The sequence below is a fragment of the Chaetodon auriga genome, chromosome 24, assembly GCF_051107435.1.
Source record: "Chaetodon auriga isolate fChaAug3 chromosome 24, fChaAug3.hap1, whole genome shotgun sequence".
NCBI lineage: Eukaryota > Metazoa > Chordata > Actinopteri > Chaetodontiformes > Chaetodontidae > Chaetodon > Chaetodon auriga.
The window spans coordinates 3,489,453-3,514,602 of NC_135097.1; the positions used below are offsets into that span (position 1 = coordinate 3,489,453).

The 25,150-nt window shown below is 46.2% G+C and overlaps 1 protein-coding gene across 3 annotated transcripts in view; it reads left to right on the forward strand.

Annotated features, from left to right (window-relative positions):
* Positions 1 to 2,095: 2,095 nt before the first annotated feature.
* The window catches only part of nhsl2 (NHS-like 2), a 129,394-nt gene continuing 106,339 nt past the window's right edge, over positions 2,096 to 25,150 (forward strand). Inside the window, exons 1-4 of one of the 3 annotated variants that reach the window (XM_076725187.1) lie at positions 2,096 to 2,534; positions 2,712 to 2,809; positions 3,893 to 3,963; positions 9,821 to 10,367. In XM_076725187.1, the coding sequence (XP_076581302.1) occupies positions 10,067 to 10,367 (301 nt within the window). In that variant the 5' untranslated portion in view covers positions 2,096 to 2,534; positions 2,712 to 2,809; positions 3,893 to 3,963; positions 9,821 to 10,066. The other 2 variants (XM_076725186.1, XM_076725188.1) reach the window with 2 other exon arrangements.

A 25,150-nucleotide genomic window follows, 5' to 3' on the forward strand; every position in this document is an offset into this window, starting at 1 on the left:
GCTCGGCTTGTTTCTCTGTGTTTTTTTTTCCATCAGGCTTCTCAAACTAGAGCTAGAGGTGCGTGAGAAAGAGACGGAGTGCAGGAAAAATTAGTGAGAACACGTTTGAAGACTACAAATCCCAGCGTTTGTGCAGGGAGCAGCATTTTTTTCCCTAGGATGGCGAAGGATTGACCTGCTTTACTTTCAGTAAACCTGACCAACCCAACTAATGAAGGCAAGAGGCACCAGCCAATCAGGGGAGGAGAAGGTCAGGTCATTCCTTCACCACCCTAGGAAAAAAAGAAACCTAATTTAGACCCGGGCCTTGTTTTTGTGTGATTTTCCTGCTTTCAATCGAAATGTTTGAAACCTCAGATGTTGTAGTTACATGTTTTTGTCTAAATTTGCCTCAGAGACAAAAACACGAAAAAACAATTTTCCAAGCGGGACGTTAAAACGACACCTTTTAAATGACGTCATGCATCAAACAATTGAATAAAACTGAAAGATGAGAAGTTGCTAAGTCCTCATTTCCAGGTCTTCGACTCTGAAAACAGGAAGTGATGTCATGGCAGCTGGCAGCTCACTGAAGGTGGGTTTTGTAGTCTTTTGGCCTAAATTAAGCTGTTTAAAACATGGCAGCCTGTAAGTTTTTTATTGTATAATGTTTTTTTCCTCTTCGATGCCACGATAAACTGCACGTAGACGAGATCTTTCATCAACCCAACATTAATTCACCTTTTTGACAGATGGCGCTTTAAGTTGTCAAAGCAGGAAACGAAAACACGGAACTAATATTAATCATTCCTTCATAGCTGGAATTATTCCAGTGCAAACACAACAGTTAATTAAAGATGTGTATGAAGGTCTGGGACAGTAAAACTCAAATTTTTAGGCGAGCCGTCCCTTTAATTCCTCCATGTGGGCGGGTTTTTCATGAGGTCTCCGGCTGGTAACTTCCCTCCATCCTCTCCCTCCATCCGTCATGCATGCATCCATCTGTTTATGCTCCTAATCCCTCTCTCTTTTTTTCCTGCCTTCCATTCCTTCTGTTTCATTCTTCCTTTCCTCCTTTCTCCCTCTGTCCTTCCTTATGTTCTTTCCTATTTTTGCTCTCTTCCTCATTTCCTAGATCCTCTTCCCTTAAACCTCCCTCCCTTCCTTCCCTGAATGGTTTCCTTCTTTTTCTCTCCTCTCAATCCTTTTTTCCCTCACTCATTTCCTACTTTCCTTAATTTCCTTCCTTCCTTTCATTGATTCCAACCATCCTCCCTTCCTACTTTCTTCTTTCCATCTCTTTTTATCTTTCCCTGTTTCTTCCATTCCTTCATCCTTCCCACCTTCCTACATTTTCCTAAATCCCTTCTTAGCGCACTCATCCTCACATCCTTCCTCAAGTAGATTCCTACCATCATTCCCTAAATACTTTCCATAGTTTTCTCTTTGTGTTCATCCCCTCATGATTTAGCTCTCTGCCTCTTTTCCTAGCTCCCTCCTCCCTTCAAGCTTCCTCACTTTCTTCCTTCCCTGCATAGTTTTCATCTTTTCTCTCCTTCCCTGAACTGTCTTTACTTCCTTTTTGTTATCCTCCATCCTTTCTTTTTCAATATCTCTGTCTTTGCATCTGTCCTTTCCTATTTTTACTCCCTAACTCATTTCCTAGACCTCTTCCTCCCTTCTCTCCTTCAGTCAGTCCTTCCTACATCTCCCTTTTTTCCTGCCTCATCCCTCCTTTTCTCCTTCCATCCTTCGTTCCATTCACCCTTTCCTTACCTTCCTTCCTTGCTTCCTATATCCCTCCTCCTTTCAACCACCCTCGCCTCCCTCCTTACCATCCTTCCCAAAATAGCCTTTTTCTTTACTTCTCTCCTTCTCTCTCCTTCCTCCCTCCCTCTCTCTTCCATCTTTCCCCTCAGCTCCCTTCTTTCTTGGCCTTTCCTACCTCCCACCCCTCCCTAAATACCTCCCATCTTTCACCCTCTCTCCACCCTTCTTTGCACCAATCCCTGCCCTCCTCCCATTTAATATCCCTTTTGGAAATAGCTGCCATCTTTCTCTCTACCTCCGTCCTCTCATCTCTCCATCTTTGACTCCATCCCTCCATCATCTCTCTGTGCTCTGACTTCAGTACGAGTCCATATGGTGACTGCTGGGATACAGCCTGCTCTGCGCTGCAGAAACCTGGCCTGGCACGCACCACCTCAGTGTGCGTGTGTGTGTGCATGTGTGTGTGTGTGAGTAACTAATCCAGTTCTGGCCGTCAGATTCACCTGTGTGTGTGTGTGTGTGTGTGTGTGTGTGTGTGTGTGTGTGTGTGTGTGTGTGTTTGTGTGCGCAGATCACCGCTGCCCTTCTCCCCCGTGACTTCCACTCCCAACACATGATTCATACCATAACAACACACACAGCAGGAACCTGTGTGTCGATGTGTGTGTGTCGGTGTGTGTGTGTGTCGGTGTGTGTGTGTCGATGTGTGTAATGTTCGCTCTCATGACCGTCTGCTCTTTGATACCCTGTACAGTACATTAATCCGTCAGTCCTGGCAGAGAGAGGTGAGGACAGTGTGTGAGGACAGTGAGTCTCATGTATTCAAGTATTTCACTGTAAGAGTACTAATACCACTGTGTGAAAATACTCCACTCCAAGTGAAAGTATTTTAAGTGTGAGGAGTAAAAGTCGTCATGTTGCAGTAAAATGTTCCCTGTCAGTGTTTTATTATTCTATTCCAGGATCCAGCAGTGGAGGAGGAAGTGTTCAGATCATTTACTGAAGTACTACGACCACACTGAAAAAACTACAAGTAGAAGCCCTGCATTCAAAACATGACGTAAGTAGAAGTACTCATGTTGTAGTAAAATGTTCCTGTCAGTGTTTTTCTATCTGCTGCATTTTACTGCTGTAGATGTTTCAGGTTGAGCTCGTTGAGCGACTTTATATCCTGTTGGCTGCTTTAATCTACAGCAGTGCATCAGCGTGGCCGTCCTGTGAGAACCACGTATCTCCAAAAAGTGTGATGAGCTCAGTGAAACAGGCTGTTTTCAGCTGTGTGACGATGCATTTTCAGCTGATCCGAGAGGCTTTTTAAAGAGTTTATTTAGCTGGAGGAGGAGGAGGAGGAAACCTGTTTATCAGAGAAATTCACACTCAAAGTCACCAAATTTGGAGATCTGTGGTTTTCACATGGCCAGGAAGGGTAATAGAGATCGTAATTGAGGTACAAACTGAGAGCAGATCATTTGACCTCTGACCTCGACGTGACCTCGAGGCTGCAGTGTAAACAGACCTGCACGCGAGGCAGTGCAGCAAGATGAAAGTGCACATTTTAAATACTTTTAGGGTTTGCGGTTCACCAGCAAATCAAAAGTGGCAGCCTTGTCCCCGTTTTCGCTGGCCTGGGACCAGCTCTTGTAAACAAATACGTGCACGCTCGCGCTCGCGCACACATGCCCAAACGCAGTCTTTGAACATTTGAAATCTGAGACTCGCCAGGCGCATGCTTTGCTCTGGTCCTGCTCTGCATCCCCTCGTGAGCGGAGCAACAATCACGTTTGATTCACGCGCACACGCACACGCACACGCACACACACACACACACTCTGCACAGTCACACAGCGGCTTTGAAGTGCGTTTGGCTGGATGGTGAGAAAAGCAAAAGAAATGTGAGCTGCAGAGGAAATATGGAGGAAAACATCCACTCAGAGAGCAGAAAACTAATACGCTGAATTATCTTACAGAGGATTAAACACGGTGACGGGAGGCTGCGCAGACTCACATCAAACAGAGGAAACAACAGGCCTTCAGCCTCCATACGTGTATCTACCTCATGCATCCACACCAGAGGCTCATTAACAGTCAGACTGCATTTGTCTTGAAAGTTTTTCAGCTCCCAAAATGTATTTTTGTCCTTCAGCTTTCAGGGACGACACACGAGAAGATTCAGCCCAAAGACGACATCAGCGGGACTCTCAGGACCTCGAACAGGTGACATCAAAGTCCTGCATATTAAACAATTTGTCAAACGTATGATTACTGGGGAGTCTATGATTGGCCGCTGAGTCGATCGGCGGGCTACCAGCATCTCACCTGTGATAACCTTATAATTTCGCAGCCAAATATAACAGAAATATTGATATTTAAATAAAAACGACACGTGTCCAGTACAAGCTGCAGTCAAACCTATATTTTAGAAGTTTTGCGAGGTGAGCTAAATGTCTTGTTTGAGCCCCTAAACCTTATTTTAGGGAGTTATATGACAGCACATGATGCTGCTGTCACTTCCTGTTTACATGTTTGCTTCTTAGAACCAATTTACATATTTTAAAGTCTTTATTAGCTAAGAAATTCTTTGCATATTCAGGGACACAACACAGTAATCATGAGTTTGAAACTAGCTTGGAAGAAGTTAGGAAGGACTTGACAGCCAAATTTAGTGATGGATTTATGGTGCGACCCAATCCAGGAAAAAGAAACCTTTTTGGCTTTTGACCTCTTAAAAGTCAGTCAAGTCTGCGTGTGATGCCTGTGACGAGGGAGAAGCATTTCACAAGTAAAAAAGGCAATCAGAGAGCCGTCTGAAAAATAAATATTTTGTCGTATTTCGTTGGTGTTACATTATTCATCTTGTGTCAACAGAGGCCCCGAGTGCTCGCTGCAAACTTAATGCTCTGCAGCTGAACAAACAGACAAAACACAAGGAAATTAACCAGTTTGACAACAAACGAGCAGCAGCGAGGCGAGACTATTACCGAGTCTGTTACTGAAGTGTCAGCTCGCTTTGTGAACGGCACCAAAACAAAGATTTCATTGTTTCGCCATCAACGTGTTCCAGTTATTAATCTGACAAAGACCAAATGATGCTTTATCTTTGAATCTACATCCTGCTAACAAGTTTAAAAAAGAAAAATAGCATTTAAAACGATTAGCCGGTGCGAACACTACCGCTTGTGTCCACAGGGGGCGCCAAATCAACACAGAATCTCAGGGCCACCGTACGTGGCCCCTCAGATTCACCTTGGGACCCTCTGAAATAAACTGCTGATCACCTGCATTGAGTCGAGCATCAGCGAGACAAACTAATTGATTAAAGCGAGGACGGACAGCAGACGGAGACAGACTGAACAGTGAGAGGAGACAAAGTGGACAAAATAATGGAGGTGAATGTGGAGCGTGCTCCCTGTGCGAGCGCAGAGAGGCGGGCCGAGCTGCTCAAACAATGAACTCAGTCATTTGAGGAGGAGGAGGAGGAGGAGGAGGGGGAGGAGGGGGAGAGTGGGTGAGGACAGCTGTTTCTAATCAATTGCTTCCATGTGATTGACTGCCTGACTGACTGTCGGCTGATTGGCCGATTGGCTCGGTGACAGTCGGGGTCGCTGGCGGGAGGGCGGGCTTCGGACGGCTGCTTTGACCTATCGTGGACGATCTGTTGACGAGCTCGTCGCTTAATTGACTGAGTGACACGTTGGCTGCCATGGCAACTGATTGGCCAAAGTGACAACACTGATATGATTAGTGGAGCGCCATGGCAACCGTGCGGATGATGTCATGTGGCCGCTCCCTCCCGTCCTTCGCTCTTTCTCCAGCCGCTTGCGCAGTTCATGTTAACATTTTTGCCATCACGTACACACATGCACACACACGCACACACACACACGCACACACACACACGCTCGCTCTCTTCTGCCTCTCATAAGTTTCTCATGTTGATGTTTTCAATTGTGTCAATAAAAGGCCGTTTATGTTGAAATTCCTCCTCGCTCGCTCGCTCCATCCCCCTCTCCGTCAGACAGACACAGGCTGCATGAACAAAAACATTTAGGTAGGCCAAGTTCACGTCTGGGAGGGGTTTCTAAAGGGGGCCCAGGGGGCGCTCTGATGGCCAGATGTGCTTTTTTTGGGGGGGGGGTGGAGGAGGGGTATCAGGGAGGAGGGGTGCGTTTCGCGGGCCTGGAGAAGAGGGAGTTTTCACAAGGCTCCAGAGAAAGTGGAGAGTCCTGGAAAGTGTTGTGGAGGAGCGCTGAGACGTCACCGCGCTGTAAATCCACCTCCAGCTGCAGGAGCAGATCTGTGTGTCCTCCAGCTGACGGAGACGGAGAGCATGGGTGTCACGAGATGATTAAGAGGACGAAAGTGAAGTGAATCAAGAAGTTCTTCTGTGAGAAGATGCTCAAAGATGAAGGCCTAAATAACTTTTCTTCAAAATGAGATAAATACCACGAGCAGGCGGCTGAATCTGAGGGTTTGCGTGACGGTTAACGGGCAAAAAAGAATAAAAAAAGACATTTATGCTGCACATTTTTCAGTTTTTCCTCAAGAATTCTCTGCGATCTTTGATTTATTCTTGTTAAATATTGGATGTCGGTTTAAAATCACTCTGAAAAACAGCTTGCAGTCATGTGACAGCAATGGGAATGATCAATAACTGTCACCGTCTCAACAGGAAGGTCAAAGGTCAGAGCGGTTAAAAATGTCCTTATTATCTAAAACACAAAAGACAGAAGAGACAGGAGGTTGAGCAGACATTGTTTGCGGCAAGTAATTCGATTCCTGATCAATATCTCGTATTTTTCAAGTGCGCTTCTAAAGAAGAAGTACCTCAAATTTGTACTTGAGTAAATGTACTCAGCTAATTTTAACATAAAGCTCATTACACACCAGAAAATTACAATTGTGGCTTCGCTAACATGTTAGCATGCTTATATTAGCATATTAACACACTGACATCTGGTTTCTAATATTTAGCATGGTAGCATTCATCATTAGCATCATCTTTTCTGCATTTTAGCATGTGTCACATGTGTCACAGTATGAAAACAGACTCGACATCACGCTGATGTTGAAGTTAGCGTCTAGTATTTAACATGCTAATAATCTTACATGAGCATGTTGTCATGTTCAGTTGTGTGCAGTTAGCATGCTATCATGTGCATTATCTTATGCCAACAACACGTTAAAATGTAAACTTTTAGCTTTAGCATGCTAGCATAGTATGATAACATGGTCAGACTTTAGCATGTAATATTTAGTGTGTCAGTGTATTATTATCATAACTGTATGTTTTAGACAGCATCATGCTAACATTTGGTATGTAATATTAAGCATGTTAGCATTCTATCATGAGTGCCATTGGCCTTTTAGCACGTGTTACGTGCGTTACAGTAAGACAACAGGCTTGCATCATCGCTTTTATCACGCTAGCGTTTATGTTAGCGTGCAACATTTAGCGTGCCAATATGTTTACATGAGTAGATTCTTACTGTATCGCTAACATGCCAACATTTAGCTTAGAAAGTTTAGCATGTTAACTTAGCAGGATTAGATTTTTAGATATTTTGTGTTGTATTTCTTGGATTTCTTTAGTCAGCTTGTCTTGACGTGTAGCTGTGGCAGCCATCTTGACTCCATATGTGCACAGATGCATCGTTTCTGCAGGTTGTAATGGAAAAAGTGTGAGTTTTCTGAGCATTAACAGTCAGATATCACTAATGAACAAACCAAAGTGTGGCTGAATCATTAGCATGTGTGTAAAAGGCCTTGAAAATACCAGCGGAAGACAAATGAACACAATTATTAGATTAAACAGAGGAAGAATTAGATTCTTCAGACCTCGTTCTGGAATTAAACTCTTAATTCGTGCGTCACTTCTCAGGAGACGAGGTGAACAGAGGACACGCTGATGGTGAGATTTACAGCAGAAGATGTGAGCAGCTGGCTGGGGAAAACAGTTGTGAAGCAAACAGCTCCGCAGAGGGAGGACGGAGCTCCTCCACCCTTCTCCTCAGGGTCCAGGGGGCCACGTCATGTGTGCCTGAGAGGTGAGGCCCTAAAGAGGCGTTCGCTTCCTCCCCCCCAGCCGTGCACTTGTTGTCACTTTGTGGGGACGCAAAGAATCCTCTCACAGTGGCTTTGGTCATGCTGGTTGACCAGAGAGATCTGGCTCAGGGCTGGGGTGCGTTCAGGGGCTGCGGAAGAAGCAGGAAAACAGAAACCTCCCTCTGCACATGTGCGAGAGGCGCGGTGAAATCATAATCTTGTGACTGTGCTGTGTGATGTAACATTAATGGGTAACTCATGGCACGTCAGAACAATGACAGATGTGGAAGTTTCAGATGCAGCTAACAGGGTTTGGTAACCAACGCTTCATTCTGCTTATCCTGCCCTTCAGACAAGTGGGCTCGGCTGATTTTTGCGTCGATTTTTAGGATTTGAATTTGTAGTTTTTCAAAGAAACACCTGTGGACGCCACCGCTGCAACCGAAGCTTCAAGTTTTAAAAGTGTTTTTAAAAAGTTAAAAGGACAAATATGAAAATCTGTGATCGGTTCTGCGTCGCTGCAATAAACTGAAGCTTCAGGCGCCAACTTTTTGCTCTTCTGTGTTTTGTAATTCGACACAACAGACTTAAGTGTCAGTTTCAGCTCAAAAGAGCCAGTGAAATAGAAAAAGTAGCAGAAAAACACACACGTGGGTAAATTCCCCTGTGAATCAGTGTTAATATGCAGAAATCATGTTAGAAACGGATCTTTCTAAGCCAGGGTTTGGACGGAGGGACGACTTCCTCTGATCCTGCACGATCCTCGACGTGTGTTATGTATTCATGCACTGCTTCTCCATCTGGAAATATGAGTGGAGGCCTGGACCTGTCCTCAGTTTATAGAGTAAAGAAAGAAAGATGGAGGAGGGGGCCTGCAGCGCTCCATGTTGTCTGGCACTCAGGAATTTCTCTCCTCTGGTTCTTCTTCTCCTCATTCCCAAAGCCGGCTGTTTAAATCGGCCTCGTTTTTACACCCTGAAGCCTCCACTGACGTGTTTGGAAGCACTTTTAATCTTCTTTTCTTTTCCTTTCTTTTCTTTTCTTTCTCAAGTTGAAGTTCAAACTCGTTTTATTAGCCATCGTGCAGCAGCCAGCATATCAAGCATGCACATTAATCAACAACAGAGTGAAATGAATGCTGAGCTGCGTGGCCAAAAGTATGTGGACACTCAGGCGTCTCACTGTTTCCCAGAAGTTGACAAAAGTATGTGGACAGTTGCAGCCTCTCTCTCACTTCTGCTCATTTTCTTCCACGCTGACACGCGTGCACGCGAATACACACACGTGGGCGCGCACAGCGACGCGTGAAGGACTCCCCAAGAGTTGATCCACCCCCCCGACTTACTCCTTCCTCTTTCCACACTTCCACACCTCCTCCTCCTCGCCTCCTCGTCTTTCTTCTCCTCTCCTCTTCCTCCATCTCTCTCCGTCCTCTCTTCCTCCTCCAGACAGGTTTTCTTCTCGGGAAACACCAGACTGTTGCGCCCCGTGTCGCCGTCAAGTCAGACAAGGTGACGTCTGATGCTGGGCTCGATGTCTTCAAAATAAAAGCACCTACAGAATATTATGAGGCGTCCAAATCAACAAGAGTCCAAAATGTACTTTATACAATAGTGCACAATTAATAATTAATCTAAAATCAATTACAATGACAGTTTGCTTCTGTTTCAAGGAGTGAATGAGCAGAATCACAAGGCCTGCATATAAAATATAGAATTTAACTTTGAAAAATGGGCAACCTATTAAACAAAAAGCAAATTTAATCATTTTACCTTTATTTTTTGTGCAAGCTGTGTTTTATTTTCAAGATTCAATATTATTAAAATACAGTGAAGTTTCTCTCCGGCCTCATATGGTCTTTTATCTTTTTGTCAGTGTGCATATTGAAATACTGACGACAGCTTGATAAACCTCATAATTAATGCTCACATCCATTTTGGCACATCGATTATTCGGATTATGTGGAGGAAAAAACTTGAATTCCGGCTTTGATTTTGAAAGTTTAAACCGGATGTTTTGTGTGTTACAGTCTGGCCTGTTTGACATGAATCCTCGCAGCAGCTGAGTCTCTCCTCTCCACCGAAAAAAACCGAGAAAAGCTCCTCGCAGTCAAAAACAATGAGGGCGCACGACGCGCAACTCGCTCCAAGCGTCTCCAGCGGCAGCGGACTTTTTCCTCCCGTAGGGTTCGTAGCATGCGTCTGTGCGCCAAGCGGAGGGAGAAGGACCACAGGGATATAACTTGACAACCTGCGGAGTTTGTTATTTCGGAATCATGCCTTTTTGCAAGCGGACGATACTTCCGAAAGATGTGTGCAAGCCCGACGGCGGGAGGCTGCGGGAGGCGCGTCCGCGGCAGCAGGCGGAGGTTTTCGGGGACTTGGTGGACGTGTGCGGCTTCACCCTGTGCTCGGTGCTCCGGCAGCTCTCGGATCTGTCCCGGCACTCGGTGAGCATCCTGGAGGAGCTGGAGGGGGAGCTGGTGTCTGTGTGCCACCGGTCCGGCGCGCTGGAGGGCAGAGTGGTCCGGCTGCAGAGGCACGTCGCGGATCTGGCCAGCAAGCCTCCACCGAGAAGTAAGAGGAAATTAAAATCCATTTCACACACACACACACACACACACACACACACACACACACACACACACACACACACACCTGGAGTCACTTTGCACAGGCTGCACTTGCAGGAGGACAGTTGAAGGAGCTTTTTAGCCTGCTGGAGTTCAGTCAGTGGTGTCAAACTTTGGGATGTCGGCCTGAATTCACGCTTCTCCGCAGAGATTTGTGCTTTTTGGTCATTTGGTCAGACGGTGCGCGGACACCACTGCGCTCTGCGCGGCCCAGCCTGACGTCTCTGTCGGGTGGTTCATCATGGGAGGCTTTGTGATTGTCAGCTGGTGCCCTGCTGCTGGAGGAAATCAAGAGTTTTACACATGAACTCTTATGATGATGCACAGAGGTGTTTGGAGTCTGCTGGGATTTCACGTAAAACCTGAATTAATCGGCAACGTGTGACGTTTACGGGGTGGAGACGTGTCAGGACTTGATGTGATTTATTTCTGTTTGGCACTTTCACGCTTAAAATGACATAAGAGGCTCAGCATTACCCCTTTTTTCTGACCAGTGAACTTTCTGTAACTGTGACCCGTGTGTCTTTGGTTTACCAGCTGCTCCTGAACGCAGCACGTTGTGGGTGTGGAGAGCGGAATGTGAACTCGTCTGATGTGCAGAGATGTCAGGCGTGTTTTGGAGTTTTGTCGCTCTACCTGTCACCTCCTTCAGGCCTGCTGTCTTTCGTTTGTTTTCTCTTTAACCCGTGCAGCCTTCATGGCTCGGGTTTGGAGTCAAAGTGAGCTGAAGTGGGTCAAAGCACCTGAGCTCAGGTTCAGGATGAAGCTCAGTGGGAAGTCTTTGCTCTGAAATGTTTCTCTGGATTCAGGATGTTTGTGCGTTTGGACCCCAGAAGGATGTTTCCACACTCACCTGCTGAAGTTTCTTCCTTTAAATCTCAGTTGAACAGGTGTACCTACCTGTGACATCACGGCCAGTTTGGAGCCAATCGTGGTTCAGCAGGAAGCTTGAAGCCTCCAGCGTACAAACACTGAGAGTGAAGGAGGAGACGTCTTGTCTCCAGCTGTCAAACCTGTGAAATGAACGTTTGCATATTCAAGTAATTAAAGCTTTTGTAGAAATAACACATCAGACACTAATGATCATCCAAAGCAGAGTATTTTTATGCGTCTCCAGACGTTTCAGGAGAAGAACTTAAAGTCTGAAAACTTTCATCCGACTTAAAGAGTCATTTTCAGGGACATATTTTGGGGTGAAGACAGTTTTTACGCACATGAAGGATTTTTCCTTTTTGTTTTCAAACCCAGTTTTTGGAGCTGAACTTAGTCAAAGTGTTGCTCTTTAAATGGAGAAGTCGTTGTCTGGCCTCGTGCTCTCGAAGCCATTTTTCTTAAACTTGGCGTGTGATCTGTTTCAGGTGAGTCTGATGGATCAGATTTTACTTTAACTTGCTTTATTTGCACATTAACGCATATTTTTACACCTCAGGTCTCTTTCCTTCCATTTCACTCGTGATGCTGGAGACCTACACCCAGCGCTGCGCCTGAACGCGTCCTGTGTAGACACAGATGGAGGAGTGAAGCTGCTGCTGCTGCTCTCGCGGCGTCCTGTGTGGACACAGGGTTCGTCGTTCTTATCCCCACAGACCTAAAAGAGAAACTTCCACTAAATCATAAACTTGTGCTCTTGCTGTCAGACAGTCTGAATGTGGCTTTTTGAGCGCAGGTCGCCGTGTAGTCGACGGCAGGGTCATTGTTCCCAGCTTTCAACGAGTCATTGAAAGTCTCACAATAGAAATCAATAATCTGAACAATCGCACAGAAATCAATACTGTTCAATCGTAATTCAATACCACAGCACAGCAGTACTCTGTGCAGATATCTGTCATGTTTGTTAGTGTTTCTGTCTGCCTGACAACAGTCCCCATGCAGGTAAGACGCAGCCCAGATGCATGATGGGAGATTTGCACCACGGCTGCAAACCTGACAAATGTATCGCAGGTCGTTTTCTCTCCGTTTGAGTCAAAGCTGAAGAGTCAGCGAATGAATGTGGCTGCGAACAAGAGTTTACGAGTGTGTGTGTGTGTGTGTGTGTGTGTGTGTGTGTGTGTGTGTGTGTGCGTGCGCACGTACAGTACGATAAGAGAAAGTCCCTCTAAACGCAGACCAGATGTAGAGCTGGAAAGAGGAGAGGACGAAAGATAAAACAAAACGCTGCTCGCCGTTGAGTTTACTTTACCGAGTGTGTGTGTGTGTGTGTGTGTGTGTGTGTGTGTGTGTGTGTGTGTGTGTGTGTGTGCGTGTGTGTGTGAAGCATTTCATGTGTTCATGTGTGTGAGATGCAAACATCCTCACCCTCCTCTCGCCTGTCTAAAGTCTGTGTGGGTTCTTAGTGACTGTATCACTAACATGTGGGCAGAGCACACGGCTAAACAATCAATAGAGCCGGGCCGGGCCTTCGTCTCTCATCATCATCCTCTCTCCACCACCCCTCTCTCTCTCTTTCTCTTGCGTCCTACTGTCTCAGCAAAGATGGAAAACATTGATCCAACTTTCCCCCAAGGAGCAACAAGGCGTAACCATCGGGGTTTTCCTCTTCTGCTGATTCTCAAAGCTCAGAGTCTCAGATTTCAGATTTCACTCAGCTCGACGCTGCAGGTCGACACCGTCTCACCTGTAATGTGTGAACATGCATCACACGAGGGTTGTTTGATGGAAGTGACATCAAACTTCTAAGCAGACTAGAAGATGCTCTCTGTTGGTGCTCAATACAAAACCCACAGTTCAACAACCAGTGAGTGAGCCTTCATCTCCACAGAAACTCCTCCTCAGGACCCAGAATGCAAAGAGAAACACTGTGCAGACCAGGTGAACTACGAATCACGTCGGGTCACTCTCACGATGGACGTCTGCAGCACCGCCGGTTAATGCTAACGATATGGGCCGGGTGCGGATTGACTTTCCTGAACATCCCACGTGACCATCGAGCAGCTTGTGTTTGCGCGAATGAGGAGCCATCTTTGAACGCAGTGTCCATTATTTCTGAATACATCCACGAGTTCCACACGTCTAAAGTTTATTTATTTCAAATCGGTAATGATGAGAAAAAGTCTCATTCTTCTCCCTCATCTCATTCGTGGACGTGTGCTTTTCCTCCTGTAACAGCCGCTGACAGCCCCCCCCCCCCCCCCCCACCTGCCAGAGCTCGGTCAGAGTTGCATAAGGCCACGCTGAAACACATGTTCCTGGACGGCCTGGATGAGGAGATTTTTTCCACAGTTTGTTCAGGAGTCGGATCTCCTGAGCTGCTTCCAGGGCCTCGACACGGCGAAGAGAGCCGGCTTCCTCCACCCGGGGCGGAGGGGAAGAGCTGCGCTGATACGGAGGAAGAGGGCGTCGCTTTGCAGGGCTTGATAGCGACGTCCTATTCCCACTGGAAGCTGTCGCTCAGAGGCCTGAACTGGAGGAGTTGGCCCTCCGCAGCACCTCCGCGGCGCCCTGCTCCTCACACTGGCTTTATTTCCTGCCGCTCTCTCTCGGAGGCCCTGAGTGTGGCAGGAATATCCCAAGTATGTGAGTGGGAACCAGAGTTAAGTGTTTTCTTTCGGTGCCTTTTTCCAGCTTAATTCTCTGGGAAACCACATTCTTCCTCTGACCCCGAACTGATTTTAAAGGCAGATTTTGCTGAAGTTTGTTGTAATAAAATGTTCCCTGCTCCAGTTTGTTTCGACAAAGCTGTGATTTATAAGGACGTTTTCACCGCCGGACAAGCCGTTCACCCGTCAGCTGTGAAGGCGACACACCTGCCATGACATCACAAAGTGGGAGTGGCCTGAAGACGCAGCGCGACCCTCTTCTGCTTTGCTGCTGGCTGCACGACTCGGTACATGATGTGTTTAGTGTTTCAGAAAAAGCGCACATCAGTTGGTTGTTTTGGCCTGAAATGTGAAAGTGTGGTTTGGAGAGGCCGAGTGGAGCGAGGGCTTTCACTTTTCATAAACACTCATCCATCACACGGGGAGGCGTCCAGCGTTCCATCGGAGAGCGGCCAAGTTCCACACCAGCGTCGGCTAACACGGACCAGGAAGCAGCGCGGTGAGCACAAATGAAGCTGCCGGCACCTGAAGTCAAGCTCGTCACCCGTGTGCGTGTTTAATGTTCACACCTTTCCTGCACAGGTGCAAGTCATTGCTTATTAGCTTTATGGTGCATTCACTCGACGTGGGAATTGTTAATGTTCAGGTGGCGACTCTTGATGGTCCCAGCTTCCTGAATGGGAAGATTTGTTGCTTTTCTCTTGTTTCCATCATTTTTAGAGGAACATCTTTGTGTTCTGGGCTGTTGGGAAGCTTTTTAAAGTGTTTTCTGACATTGTACAGACTCAACAAATATCTGATTCACTGCAAAATGACTGGTCGTTGCAGCATGTTTTGGAGCCTTGTTGGACACTAGAATCTCCGACTGATCTGTCTCTGGCGGAGTTGCATTATGGGTAAGGTAGGCGTGTAGATATCTCCGGTTGTGTTGCATCGATTTTGATCCTTTCTTGAGTCCGACGTTGTTCTAAGAGTGCGACGCTGAATTGTTGAATCACTCTTTTATGGACTCGCTCTGCAGCTTTAAGATCAGATTCCTACGTTGTGATGCAGGAAATGTTTCACTCCACTGACTTCTCTCCAAATCCTGTGATGGAAATCAAATGGTTGACGAGGGAGTGAGAAAGAGGCTTTGACTCCCCTCTTCTCCTCCCTCTGGCTCCCCTCCTCTCTCTCTCCTCCCTCGTTCCCACGGGTGGACATGGACCACATGACTCGGTATCCCTCCCTGATGGCCCCTCTGTAATTCCCCTTCTCCACTTTTCTTGCTTTTCTTTCCCTCCTCTTCGTCCTCCTTCGACTGACGAGCGGTGACACGCGGGAGGCAAAAAAAGCTTCTTAAAAAAAGGAGATTTTTGGAGATATTTTCAGGCTCTGACCCGACAAAATGATGCGCTCAGTGGCGATGGATGACTCTGGACGTCTTAGTTGGTTTCGGAGATGCTCTGTAGTCCCACTGGTTAGTATCTCAGATTCAGGCCGTGCACTCCACGTCTTTCCGGGGTCAAAATGTCGACTTCTCCTCCTCCTCCTTCACCATCTATCTTCCTACAGGCGGTGATTCAGAGGCCAGCCGCAGCGCACACAAACTTCCTGCCATCACTCCAACACACTCGACAAGAAAGACTTTCATTTATTAATAACCTGATTTAGCTGTTCGTTAAATTCAACGTCCACAGCTGCCAAATTGCCGGAAGGGGGTCTCGTTTGCAGATCTTTAAAAACCAAGTTACTCGTTGAAACAACAGCGTCTCCCTCAAACACGAAGGCTGTGGAAGCTCAAGACGTCAGCTCACGACGGAGAGCTTTGAGTCCACGTTTCTTACCTCTGTGTTCACTTTGCTGCTTGTGTAACTTACTCGATGAATCACGACCAAGTTGCGATAAAGACTCATCTCCGTGTGCTGCTCGTGAAAACAGCTGCAGCTCTTTAACAAAGCACTTTCTAACTTCTTGAGGATACTTTGGAACCAGAGCAGGACGAGGTTTCCACTGCAGCAACGCTGATGTTTGTCAGTCAAAAGTGTCCTGATAGCATGAAAATCACTTCGATTTTTGATGAATATCTACTGTAAGATGTGTGTTTTGTAGAAAAAATAACTATCATGGTCAGTTCTGAAACCTGAATTAGAAACTTTGAACTTCTTTTCACATTTATCCATCAGTTTAACCATCCGTAACAGAAGAGGCATTTCCATCATGTGACTCTAATGCCCCCCCCGAGGAGATGAAAAATGGCCGCAGATGAAAACTTCACGGAGCGATGAGGCCGTAACCTTCCTCACAAACATAAATCCCATATTTCTGTCGTATTTTTAAGGTGTGACCGGTGCTCTTTTAATCACGTCTTCAGACTCGAGAACTAGCGCCACCTGCTGTTTACCCGGACGAACCGACTCCTAACACTCACAGACCCGTAAAATTGCATTTTCTTCTTCTGGTTTTCTGAACGTTCGTGGTAAATTTCAGTGGAAACCTGGTAGAAATCCTTCAGTATCAAACAGGAAGTCGCTCGTGTTGTGATTTGGTCGTTTTCTTCCGTTCAGTTTTCTCTGTCTCATCACATCCTCATGTGACGGACTGGAGAGAGCTGTGTGATTCACCGGTAATTCTCAGAAAGTCAGCAAAACACATCACCATCTGTGTGTGTGTGTGTGTGTGTGTGTGTGTGTGTGTCTGGTATAAGTCAGTGTGCTTTCAAGGTCAGTGAGAAACCATAGTAGAAGTTCTACATTTAATGTTTCTGTTGGAGCTCCGACTGTTTTCACTGCTCTTTGTGCGAGTGTGCGTTCCAACAGAGTGTGTGCGCGTGCACGTGTGTGAGTGGGCATTTTTTGTGCGTTGTGTTTTTGTGTGTCTGCACATGCTCAGTTTTCTGTACGAGTGAGCGTGATTAGTGAGGAGGTAGGATTAGGTGGAGGTGGAGCTCCGGGCCCCTCAGTGGTCTCTGCGGTCAGCATGTGGCCATTAAATACCTCCAGAGGGGGCGGTGTGTGTGTGTGTGTGTGTGTGTGTGTGTGTGTGCAAATGAAGAAAATGACCAATCAGAGAAAGAGAAAGTGCTGTTGTTCTCCAGAAAATGAAAGTGAGTTGCAGATTCAGGTAAAAGAGTCAGACCGACTAAGAGCTTCCTGTCTTGGCCGAGAGCCCAGTCAGTTCCCTTTTACGCACGCACGCACGCACGCACGCACGCACGCATGCACGCATGCACGCACGCACGCACGCACTAGCACGCATGCACGCACGCACGCACGCACGCACGCACGCACACACCCCGCTCAAAAGTGGTGGTAAAACTTTTCTCTTAATTTTCTGGTTGGACGGGTTACCATGGCAACCATCCATGTCGCGACTGCAGAGTTTTGAGCTTTTGTGTTTGTTTGTGTGTGTGTGTGTGTGTGTGTGTGCATGCGTGTGTGTGTGCATGTCGTCTCCAAGTGTCTCTCGCAGTCTTGCTCTCCTGCTGTGAACTTCAGAGTTTTTCTTTTTCTAATATCAACACCAGTTTGTCAAATGGTGTGAAGTCACACACACACACACACACACACACACACACACACACAACACTACGCACACACACTTTGCTGAGCTTGTAGTCTTACAATCTTCCCTCGGGGAGCACCGTCTGGGAATATAAATGAATGTACAGTATGTATATGAGTAAAGTCTGACACACACGCGCACACACACACACACACACACACACACACACACACACACGCACACACACATGCACACACACACAGACTGGGAAATATGGTGCAGACAGAGTTGAATAAAAAGAAGGAAAGTAGTAAAAGTGGGAGTAGGGATGAAAATCAGAGTGAAACTGGAGGAGATGAAAAGGAGCAGATGAGTTCGTGAAGGAGATGAAGGAGAAGGAAGGAGGAAGCGGAGAGATAAGGAAAGAGGAGGGAGTCGGAGGAAGGATGGGAAGATGAAAGGAGGAGAGACTGACAGCAGCGTAACAGACAGTTATGTAATTTGAGTTTCCCCTCGTCTATTGCTCGATGAAAAGTCTGAACTCGACGGTCAAAAGTCTGAAAACCTGTTAGCAGTTAGCATGTGGTCACCTGACGTCTGAAGAGTACCGATCTAATCAATCAAACGTCACAGCAGCTGGAGCATCAGGACCTGGTAGAGACCCAAAACAGAGCTAAAAGCAGAGCGAATGTGGGCTTCCATTCGTCAGGTGAGCAGGAACACGAATCCACATATCCAGACAGGCCAGACCGCAGCTAGCTGTTAGCACGCAGCTAGCTGTTAGCACGCTAACTTCAGTCAAATTCTGGCCACATCTTGCACATTTAAGCTCGCTCCTGTATGCAAATACTTCTCCTGTGAAGACCTATTCTGTGTTATTACAGCAGTGTTTTACTGCGTTGTCGTCTGTTAATACACCACATAGGTGTGGAGGCACACAGGGGGAGTTTAAATAACTGACAAATACATTAATAAACACTTATATCGGCTTAAAACTACATTATATATATGTGTATATGCTGCCTATAAATGTGAAATGAAGTGTTTTTTAGTCACAGTCTCTCTCAGGAGCTCTGATGTTGTTTGCTTTTGTTTTGATTTGAGACTCGTCCTTGTGTGTGAGTGGAGAGGAAGCTAAAGATTATCTGTCTGAAGAGGAGGAGCAGCAGAGGAAGATTGATGGATCGCCACGAAGATCCCAAAATCCTCCAATTTCTCCACACTGTGAAAAATAACAAATACCACAGGAGTCCAGGAGATTGAGTAACAGCAGTGATATAATGCAGGAAGAGGCCCAGTGTGTGTGTGTGTGTGTGTGTGTGTGTGTGTGTGTGTGTGTGTGTGTGTGTGTGTGTGTAATGAAATACAGTACATGTGCAGAGCAGCTCTCTCTCCTCTGGGTCCAGCAAGTTTCCTACAAGTGTTTTATGGGCGTGTGTAGATTTTCCAGTTTGTCGTCTATCATGCTTACAAGACGTATTTCTTCTTTTTCCTTCGCGCTTCTCTTCTTCTCTTGTTCTCTGCTGCGCACACACATCGTCCACATCTCCGTCCGTCTCTCTCTGCGGCGCTAACACGAGGACGGTTTGTATACCTTCTCCTTGAGGACAGATTCCTATCACAGAGGACGGAGAGGACGAGGCACGTTGTTCAAAGAGTAGATGGGTCCGTGATGGCGGCAGTATGTAAACACAACATGTGAGACGACACACGCTGGGGAAGATGCAGTGATAGTGTTGATGTGTGTGCGTTGATGTGCGTTCATGTTGTAGGAACACAAATGTGTTGACTCGCTTTGCTTATAGGGACAAAATGCAAGTCCTCATCATGTAAATCACCGAGTTTTAGGGTGACGACTCGGGTTAAGGCTAAGGTTAGCTTAAGGAAATGAATGGAAGTCTATGTAATGTCCCCACAAGTCATGGAAACTTGTTCTTGTACTTGATACATAGTGAGGACCAAAGTTGCTAACCAGCAAAGAGGGGACATTTTTGGAAAGTGAGGACATTTTGGACAGTTCTCACAACTTTGGAGAAGAATTAGAGGAAGTTAGGTATTCAGTTGTGATGGTTAAGGTTGGGTTCAGGGGCTCACAAGGATAGAAGGAAAAGCTCTGAGTTTTGTCTATTGTGACCAAGCTAACGGTTGCTCGCTAGCTGCAGCAGCTCAGCGCTAGCCCTGCCAGCAGCCACTGTCACCAGATTTCTAGCTCGCTCAGACGTCTTTTGTGAGGACGAACCAAGACCCTGAAACAGAAGCTAAACTGAATTCAGCCATCATTCATTTTATTTTTGAAATCTGTGCTTTTCTACCAAATGTCCACTCTGAGAAAGGCCTTTTGGTGGTTGTATATGAGCAGCTTTTGACTGGTCGTACAGGATTTTTACATGAAATTGACAATTATTATGGATAAAAGTACAAAAATAGACCAAAATTGTAAAAAAAAAATAAAAATCTTCCTTTCCAGTGAAAATCATGTATCTCCAAATTTGGTGATTCTGATTGTGAATGTTGTTGATAAACTGAAGGATTAAGTGTTGGTCTATGGGTTGAAGCTAGCATTTGAAGCTAAATAAACTGTTTAAAAACCCTCTTTTGGTTTAGCTTAAAAGTGCATCGTCACAAAGCCGAAAACAGCTCGAGTAAGGCTTTGAATGCAGGACTTTCACTTGTAGTATTTTCGCGATGTGGTACTGTGCGTTCGGGGTAATTGCAGCTCGTAGCAGTGACTGATGGTTGCGAGCGAGCATCATGCGTGCGTGCGTTCGCAGCACGAGTCGGTTTTTATCAGCGTGTTTCTGTGCAGAGCTCCTCTCTCAGGCCCGTAACGGACAAAGGGCTGGCTGTCAACACCAACACGCTCAGCGTCGGCCAAGGCGTGCTGTAATGGTGGACGCAATCACTTCCAGATGACGGATGGAGAGAGTGCTGCTCGTAGGGGGTTGAGTTAGAGAGAGGAAGAGGGGAATATCACCTCAGCGTGGAGGGAGATACCTGCAGGGTAGGAAAGGATGCAAGCAAGGAAAGGAGACAAGGGCACGATGCTGTGCAAGGAAGCGCTTTCAACAGAAACTGCAAGGGTTTTAAAAGTTGATAGAGTAAAAAACAATGTGGTGACTCATAGAAAAATAATCCCTCTCAATCATCACCATGACTCACGAGAGCTGTGCAGCAGCTCGACCTGTTTTTCTTATTCTTATTTAACTCTGTTCAGGATGTTTCTGGGCTGCAGCCTTTGGGTAGTGGGTGTGCAGCCCCCAGCCGGTAATAGAGGACAGGTAAGGCCGGGACTTAAAAGGTGGCGACCGGGTAGGCAGTAAGCAGCGATGAAAATGGCACGCAGCGCCCGAAACTATGTGTTTGCAAGCAATAACAAACACTTCCTGCATAGTATTTCCTAAAAAGTTGAAATGGTTAATGCATGTCCAGCTCCGGACCTCTGCGTCGCATTGGAGCCCAACAGCGCCATCCTCTGCCCGAGCTCACAAATGTCCAAATCAAGGTTTTAAAGCGCAAAGACGTGAGTTGAGGAGCTCAGTTTCTGTGATCGGGGAGCTGAGAGGAGAGGAGGCCCGGCTGTGTTCAGCGCCGTCGGAGGAAAGCTCAAGTATTTATTGGCAGGGCGTCGTGGACGAGCGAGCTTTACAACAACAGAACACACAGTTCTGACACTGAACACATGGACCTGGACGCCCCGATGAGTTCTGTGTGTGTGTGTGTGTGTGTGTGTCCACGCCTCCTGCTGCCAGCCCACTACCTGGCAGCCATGAGGCTTTGCGGTTTGGACACGGTGTGAATAAACATGGTGTGTGAGTGTTTGTAAACAACTCATTTTAACACCCTGGCTTTTTTTGTTGCTTGGTGTCATTTATGAGTCACGCTTCGCCCGATGAATCGCCATCTTGTGTCTACGCTCGCTAAACTGAGCACGATTATGGGCTTCAAGACGTGTGTCAGCTTCAGTCCACATTAATAATCTATACACTGCAATATACAGTATCAGAAAACCGCTTGAAACCAGTGACAGTTTGACCTGTGGCCACACCCAGCAGTGATGTCACGGTGCACTGACAGACGCTGAGGTGCACCTCTGCATCACTCGGCCAGGTGGGAAGTTAAAGCAGCAGAAACGAGGCTGTCAGGGGTCGCTGAATCAAAACTACTGGCTGTTATGTCCCTTTTCTGTTTGCACTTTGCGGCCTTTTGCGCGGGAAGTCGACGGCCCCCGATCCTCCCGTTTACAAAGCTCTGATTGGTCGGTAATTCCTCCAACCAGGGAAGCACAGAACTTTGAAACCCAGTAGAAATGAAGAGGTTTGGAAGTTTTGTCCTCCTCTGACAGTCTGTCTGTTATTGTGTTTTATGAGCCCGGGTCGGTGTTATTGGTATAATGAGTCTTCTCTCGTCGCCTGTGCAGCTTCTGAGTTCATCTTTGTGTGTTTGTGTGTTTGTTTGTGTGTGTGTGTGTGTGTGTGTGTGTGTGTGTGTGTGTGTGTGTGTGTGTGTGTGTGTGTGTGTGTGTGTGCGCTGCTGTGTCCTCTGTCTGCCCTCTGGGTTCATTAGTGCCCTGTGTGAAGCAGGCTCTGTGCCCTGTCACACACTCGCTCAGCTTATTTACTTGTTTCATTGCTCTGCAGACACTCGAGCGTCAGCGCTCGAATGCTGGGGATTAAATGGCAGAAAGTTTCACGTGAAAGTTGCTGCTTGTTTTCAGGCCGCGGTGCTGTTTAACCTTCAACCTTCTTAGCGTTATAATGAAGCCCTCTCGACAGATTATGGTAAAAATAAAAGGCCTGTGTGTTTGACATATGGACGTCCTTTTCATCGTTAGCCAGCTGACGCATTCTGAAGTCACAAATTCACTTTTTATTGCTTTTTAAAAGAAGAAACATCAAAGACATCGTGAGCAGAAGAAAGAACAATAACAACAAAACTAATAAAACAATAGAAAAACAGGGTAAACATTGTTAGCATGTTGCTATCACTCACGTAGCACAGTAATAGTATACATGCACAGTATAAATATCACTTATCATTATAGTATTACTGAACATATCCGATAGTAATTACATATGGGACACACATTACAATGTACTTTATGGGGCAAACATCATATACTGTCTGTCCCCATCGTGTCTCTGTCCACAGCTCGACTTTAGACAGGATACTTCAGGTTTTAGCTGTGTTAAACTGGACATCAGACCTCTCAACCGTGTCCCAGCTCTTTCTGCTCAGGCTGCTCTGAATAATCACTGCATTACTACGTTTTTTTGTTCTTTCCGTCATGAAAACATTTTATACATTTTACACAAAGGAAAAATCGAGATGGACAGTGACGATTTTTCATCGCTAATCAAAGAAAACGAGTTCACAAACGCACACATCGGGCAGGACTGCAGCTTTTAAAGTGAGATATGACACAAGCTGCTGATGCAAGGAACAAATAGAAACGCTGAATTTACTGGATGCAACATAAAAATCAATGTTTGTGCTGTTCGAGGAGTCAGTGGTGTGTGTAGGTGTGTGTGTGTGCGTGTGTGTGTGTTTAGCATCTGTTGCTTTGTGTGTTGCCTCTTGCTCGTGTGTGTTTATCTTTGCTGGTGTATGTGTGTGTGTGTGTGTGTGTGTGTGTGTGTGTGTGAGTGTGTGGGCAGGGCTGACGCAGCAGAACTAACTGCAGCGTGGCGAGTGAGCGAGGTGGTGCGCACACACACACGCACACACACGCAGATGTATACACATATACACAAATATATTTATAGCCATATGCAGGGAAGTAATGCTGCACAAACTACACTCAAGTCTGACACACGGACATTGGTGTGACACTTGAAAACATGTTGCCTGCAGATATGTGGATCACACACACACACACACACACACACACACACACACACACACACACACAGGGTTATCATGTGAACTGTCACTGTTGCAAGTTCTGTTGCTATAAAGAGACACGTGAGCGAGAGCGGGGCAGAGTGAGGGAGGGAGGGAAAGTGTAATCAAAGGGGTGAGGGTGGGAGAGAGGGGGGAGAGAGAGACAAGGGGAAGGAGGAGGAGGACGGGAGTGAGGCAGGAGGATGAAGAAGTGGACGGACAGAAAGGAGGAGAGTGTTTATTCAAAGTAACAGACTCACAGATTGATAGAGGGATGCGTTGGAAGAGGAGGCGATCGCCGGCGCAGGGGAGGACGGGTGATGATGAGGATGAGGAGAAGAGCTCAGACACCTCCTTCAGAGTGCATTTCTTTAAAGGTAGAGTGTGTGTGTGTGTGTGTGTGTGCGCGCGCACGGTGCACGTGCCCAGTTGGACGCATTTTTTTCTTTTTTTTGCCGCATTTGTCTCCTTGTCTCAAGTGTGGCGTTAAATGACCAGTAAGCGCATCAATATGTTGGTGTCTTGGTGTGTGTGTGTGCTTGTGTGTGTGTGTGTGTGTGTATTGCTCATGTTATGGGGACATAAATCTGTTGACACGGTCACATTGTGGGGACTCACCATCCTTATGGGGACAAAATGTAAATCATTACATTTTAGGGAAAAGAGTTTAAGGTTAAGATTAAGGTTAAACTAAGATAAGGTTAAGGTAAATTAAGAAAATGAATGAAAGTCTATGTGACGTCTGTAAAAAGAATGGAAACACGACTGTGTGAAGAGTGAATTCAACAATTTGTAACATTTTTATGTGTTAAACTGTAATCAATGATGACGATTGGAAAATAAAATGGGTGTATTGAAAATGTTGGTAGGCTTCGGTCTCGTGCTTGTGTCATTTCGGGCTGAATACTCTTTACCAGCGATGCATCTGTATTAAAAACTTTAGTTTCAGAAGCAGACACCCAAAGAAACACCCAAATCATAATTGTGCTAATTTTAGGCTTTAATTTCTTCAGTCAGTTGTTTCCCGTGTGGCTGATTGTGTTTAAATGACTCAAAGTGAGTTTTTTCTCATTACCAGCGTCGCTTAAAGCTCCACTAATCAATATTTTTATATTAGCAATGAATCAAATGTCGACGCGTGTTGTAAAATGCAGTGCTTCAAAGCGTCTTTCAGCTCGTTGTTTTGGTTTTACGGCCTCTGCTGTGTTGACTCTCTCATCAGCCAACAAACACATGCAGAGTTAGCAGAATAACACAGTGAACATTAGCAGCTAAAGAGACGGACGCGTCCCTCAGATTCAACTATAGGAGGAGAGACACATAACGCTGACAGTGTAGTATTACTATACAGGAAACTGATTTACTTTGTATTGTACTAACAGGAAATCAATCAGGATGCCAATCAATCTGCAACTTTCAAACTCTATATTCAACATTTTGACTTAATATCAAGCTGGTTAGAAAGGACTCTCAACAATCTGTCTTTGTTCTTTGTGTCTGGAGCTGAACGTTTGCTGTCCAGGTGCTGTGCAGCGTTTTCTTGGTCTTGAGCTTGAAGATGTTCAACTTTCTTCAGCAGCTCGTTAGTGAAAAAGATGGCGGGCGTTGGTTGCCGGAGAGGTCGTGTGAAGTGGGTTTTGTGTGAAGTGAAGCTGCCTGCGCCATCCGTCAGATTGAGTGGCTTCTCGCACCTTTCAGAGGTCGCATCGCAGCCGCTCTGCGCCGTGATTGGCCACCTGTGTGGAGGTGAGACAGTCAGCCGGGTCTGAACTTTCTTCAGTCTTTACACAACAGTTTCTGTCACTTTCTGTACAACAGGAACAAACCT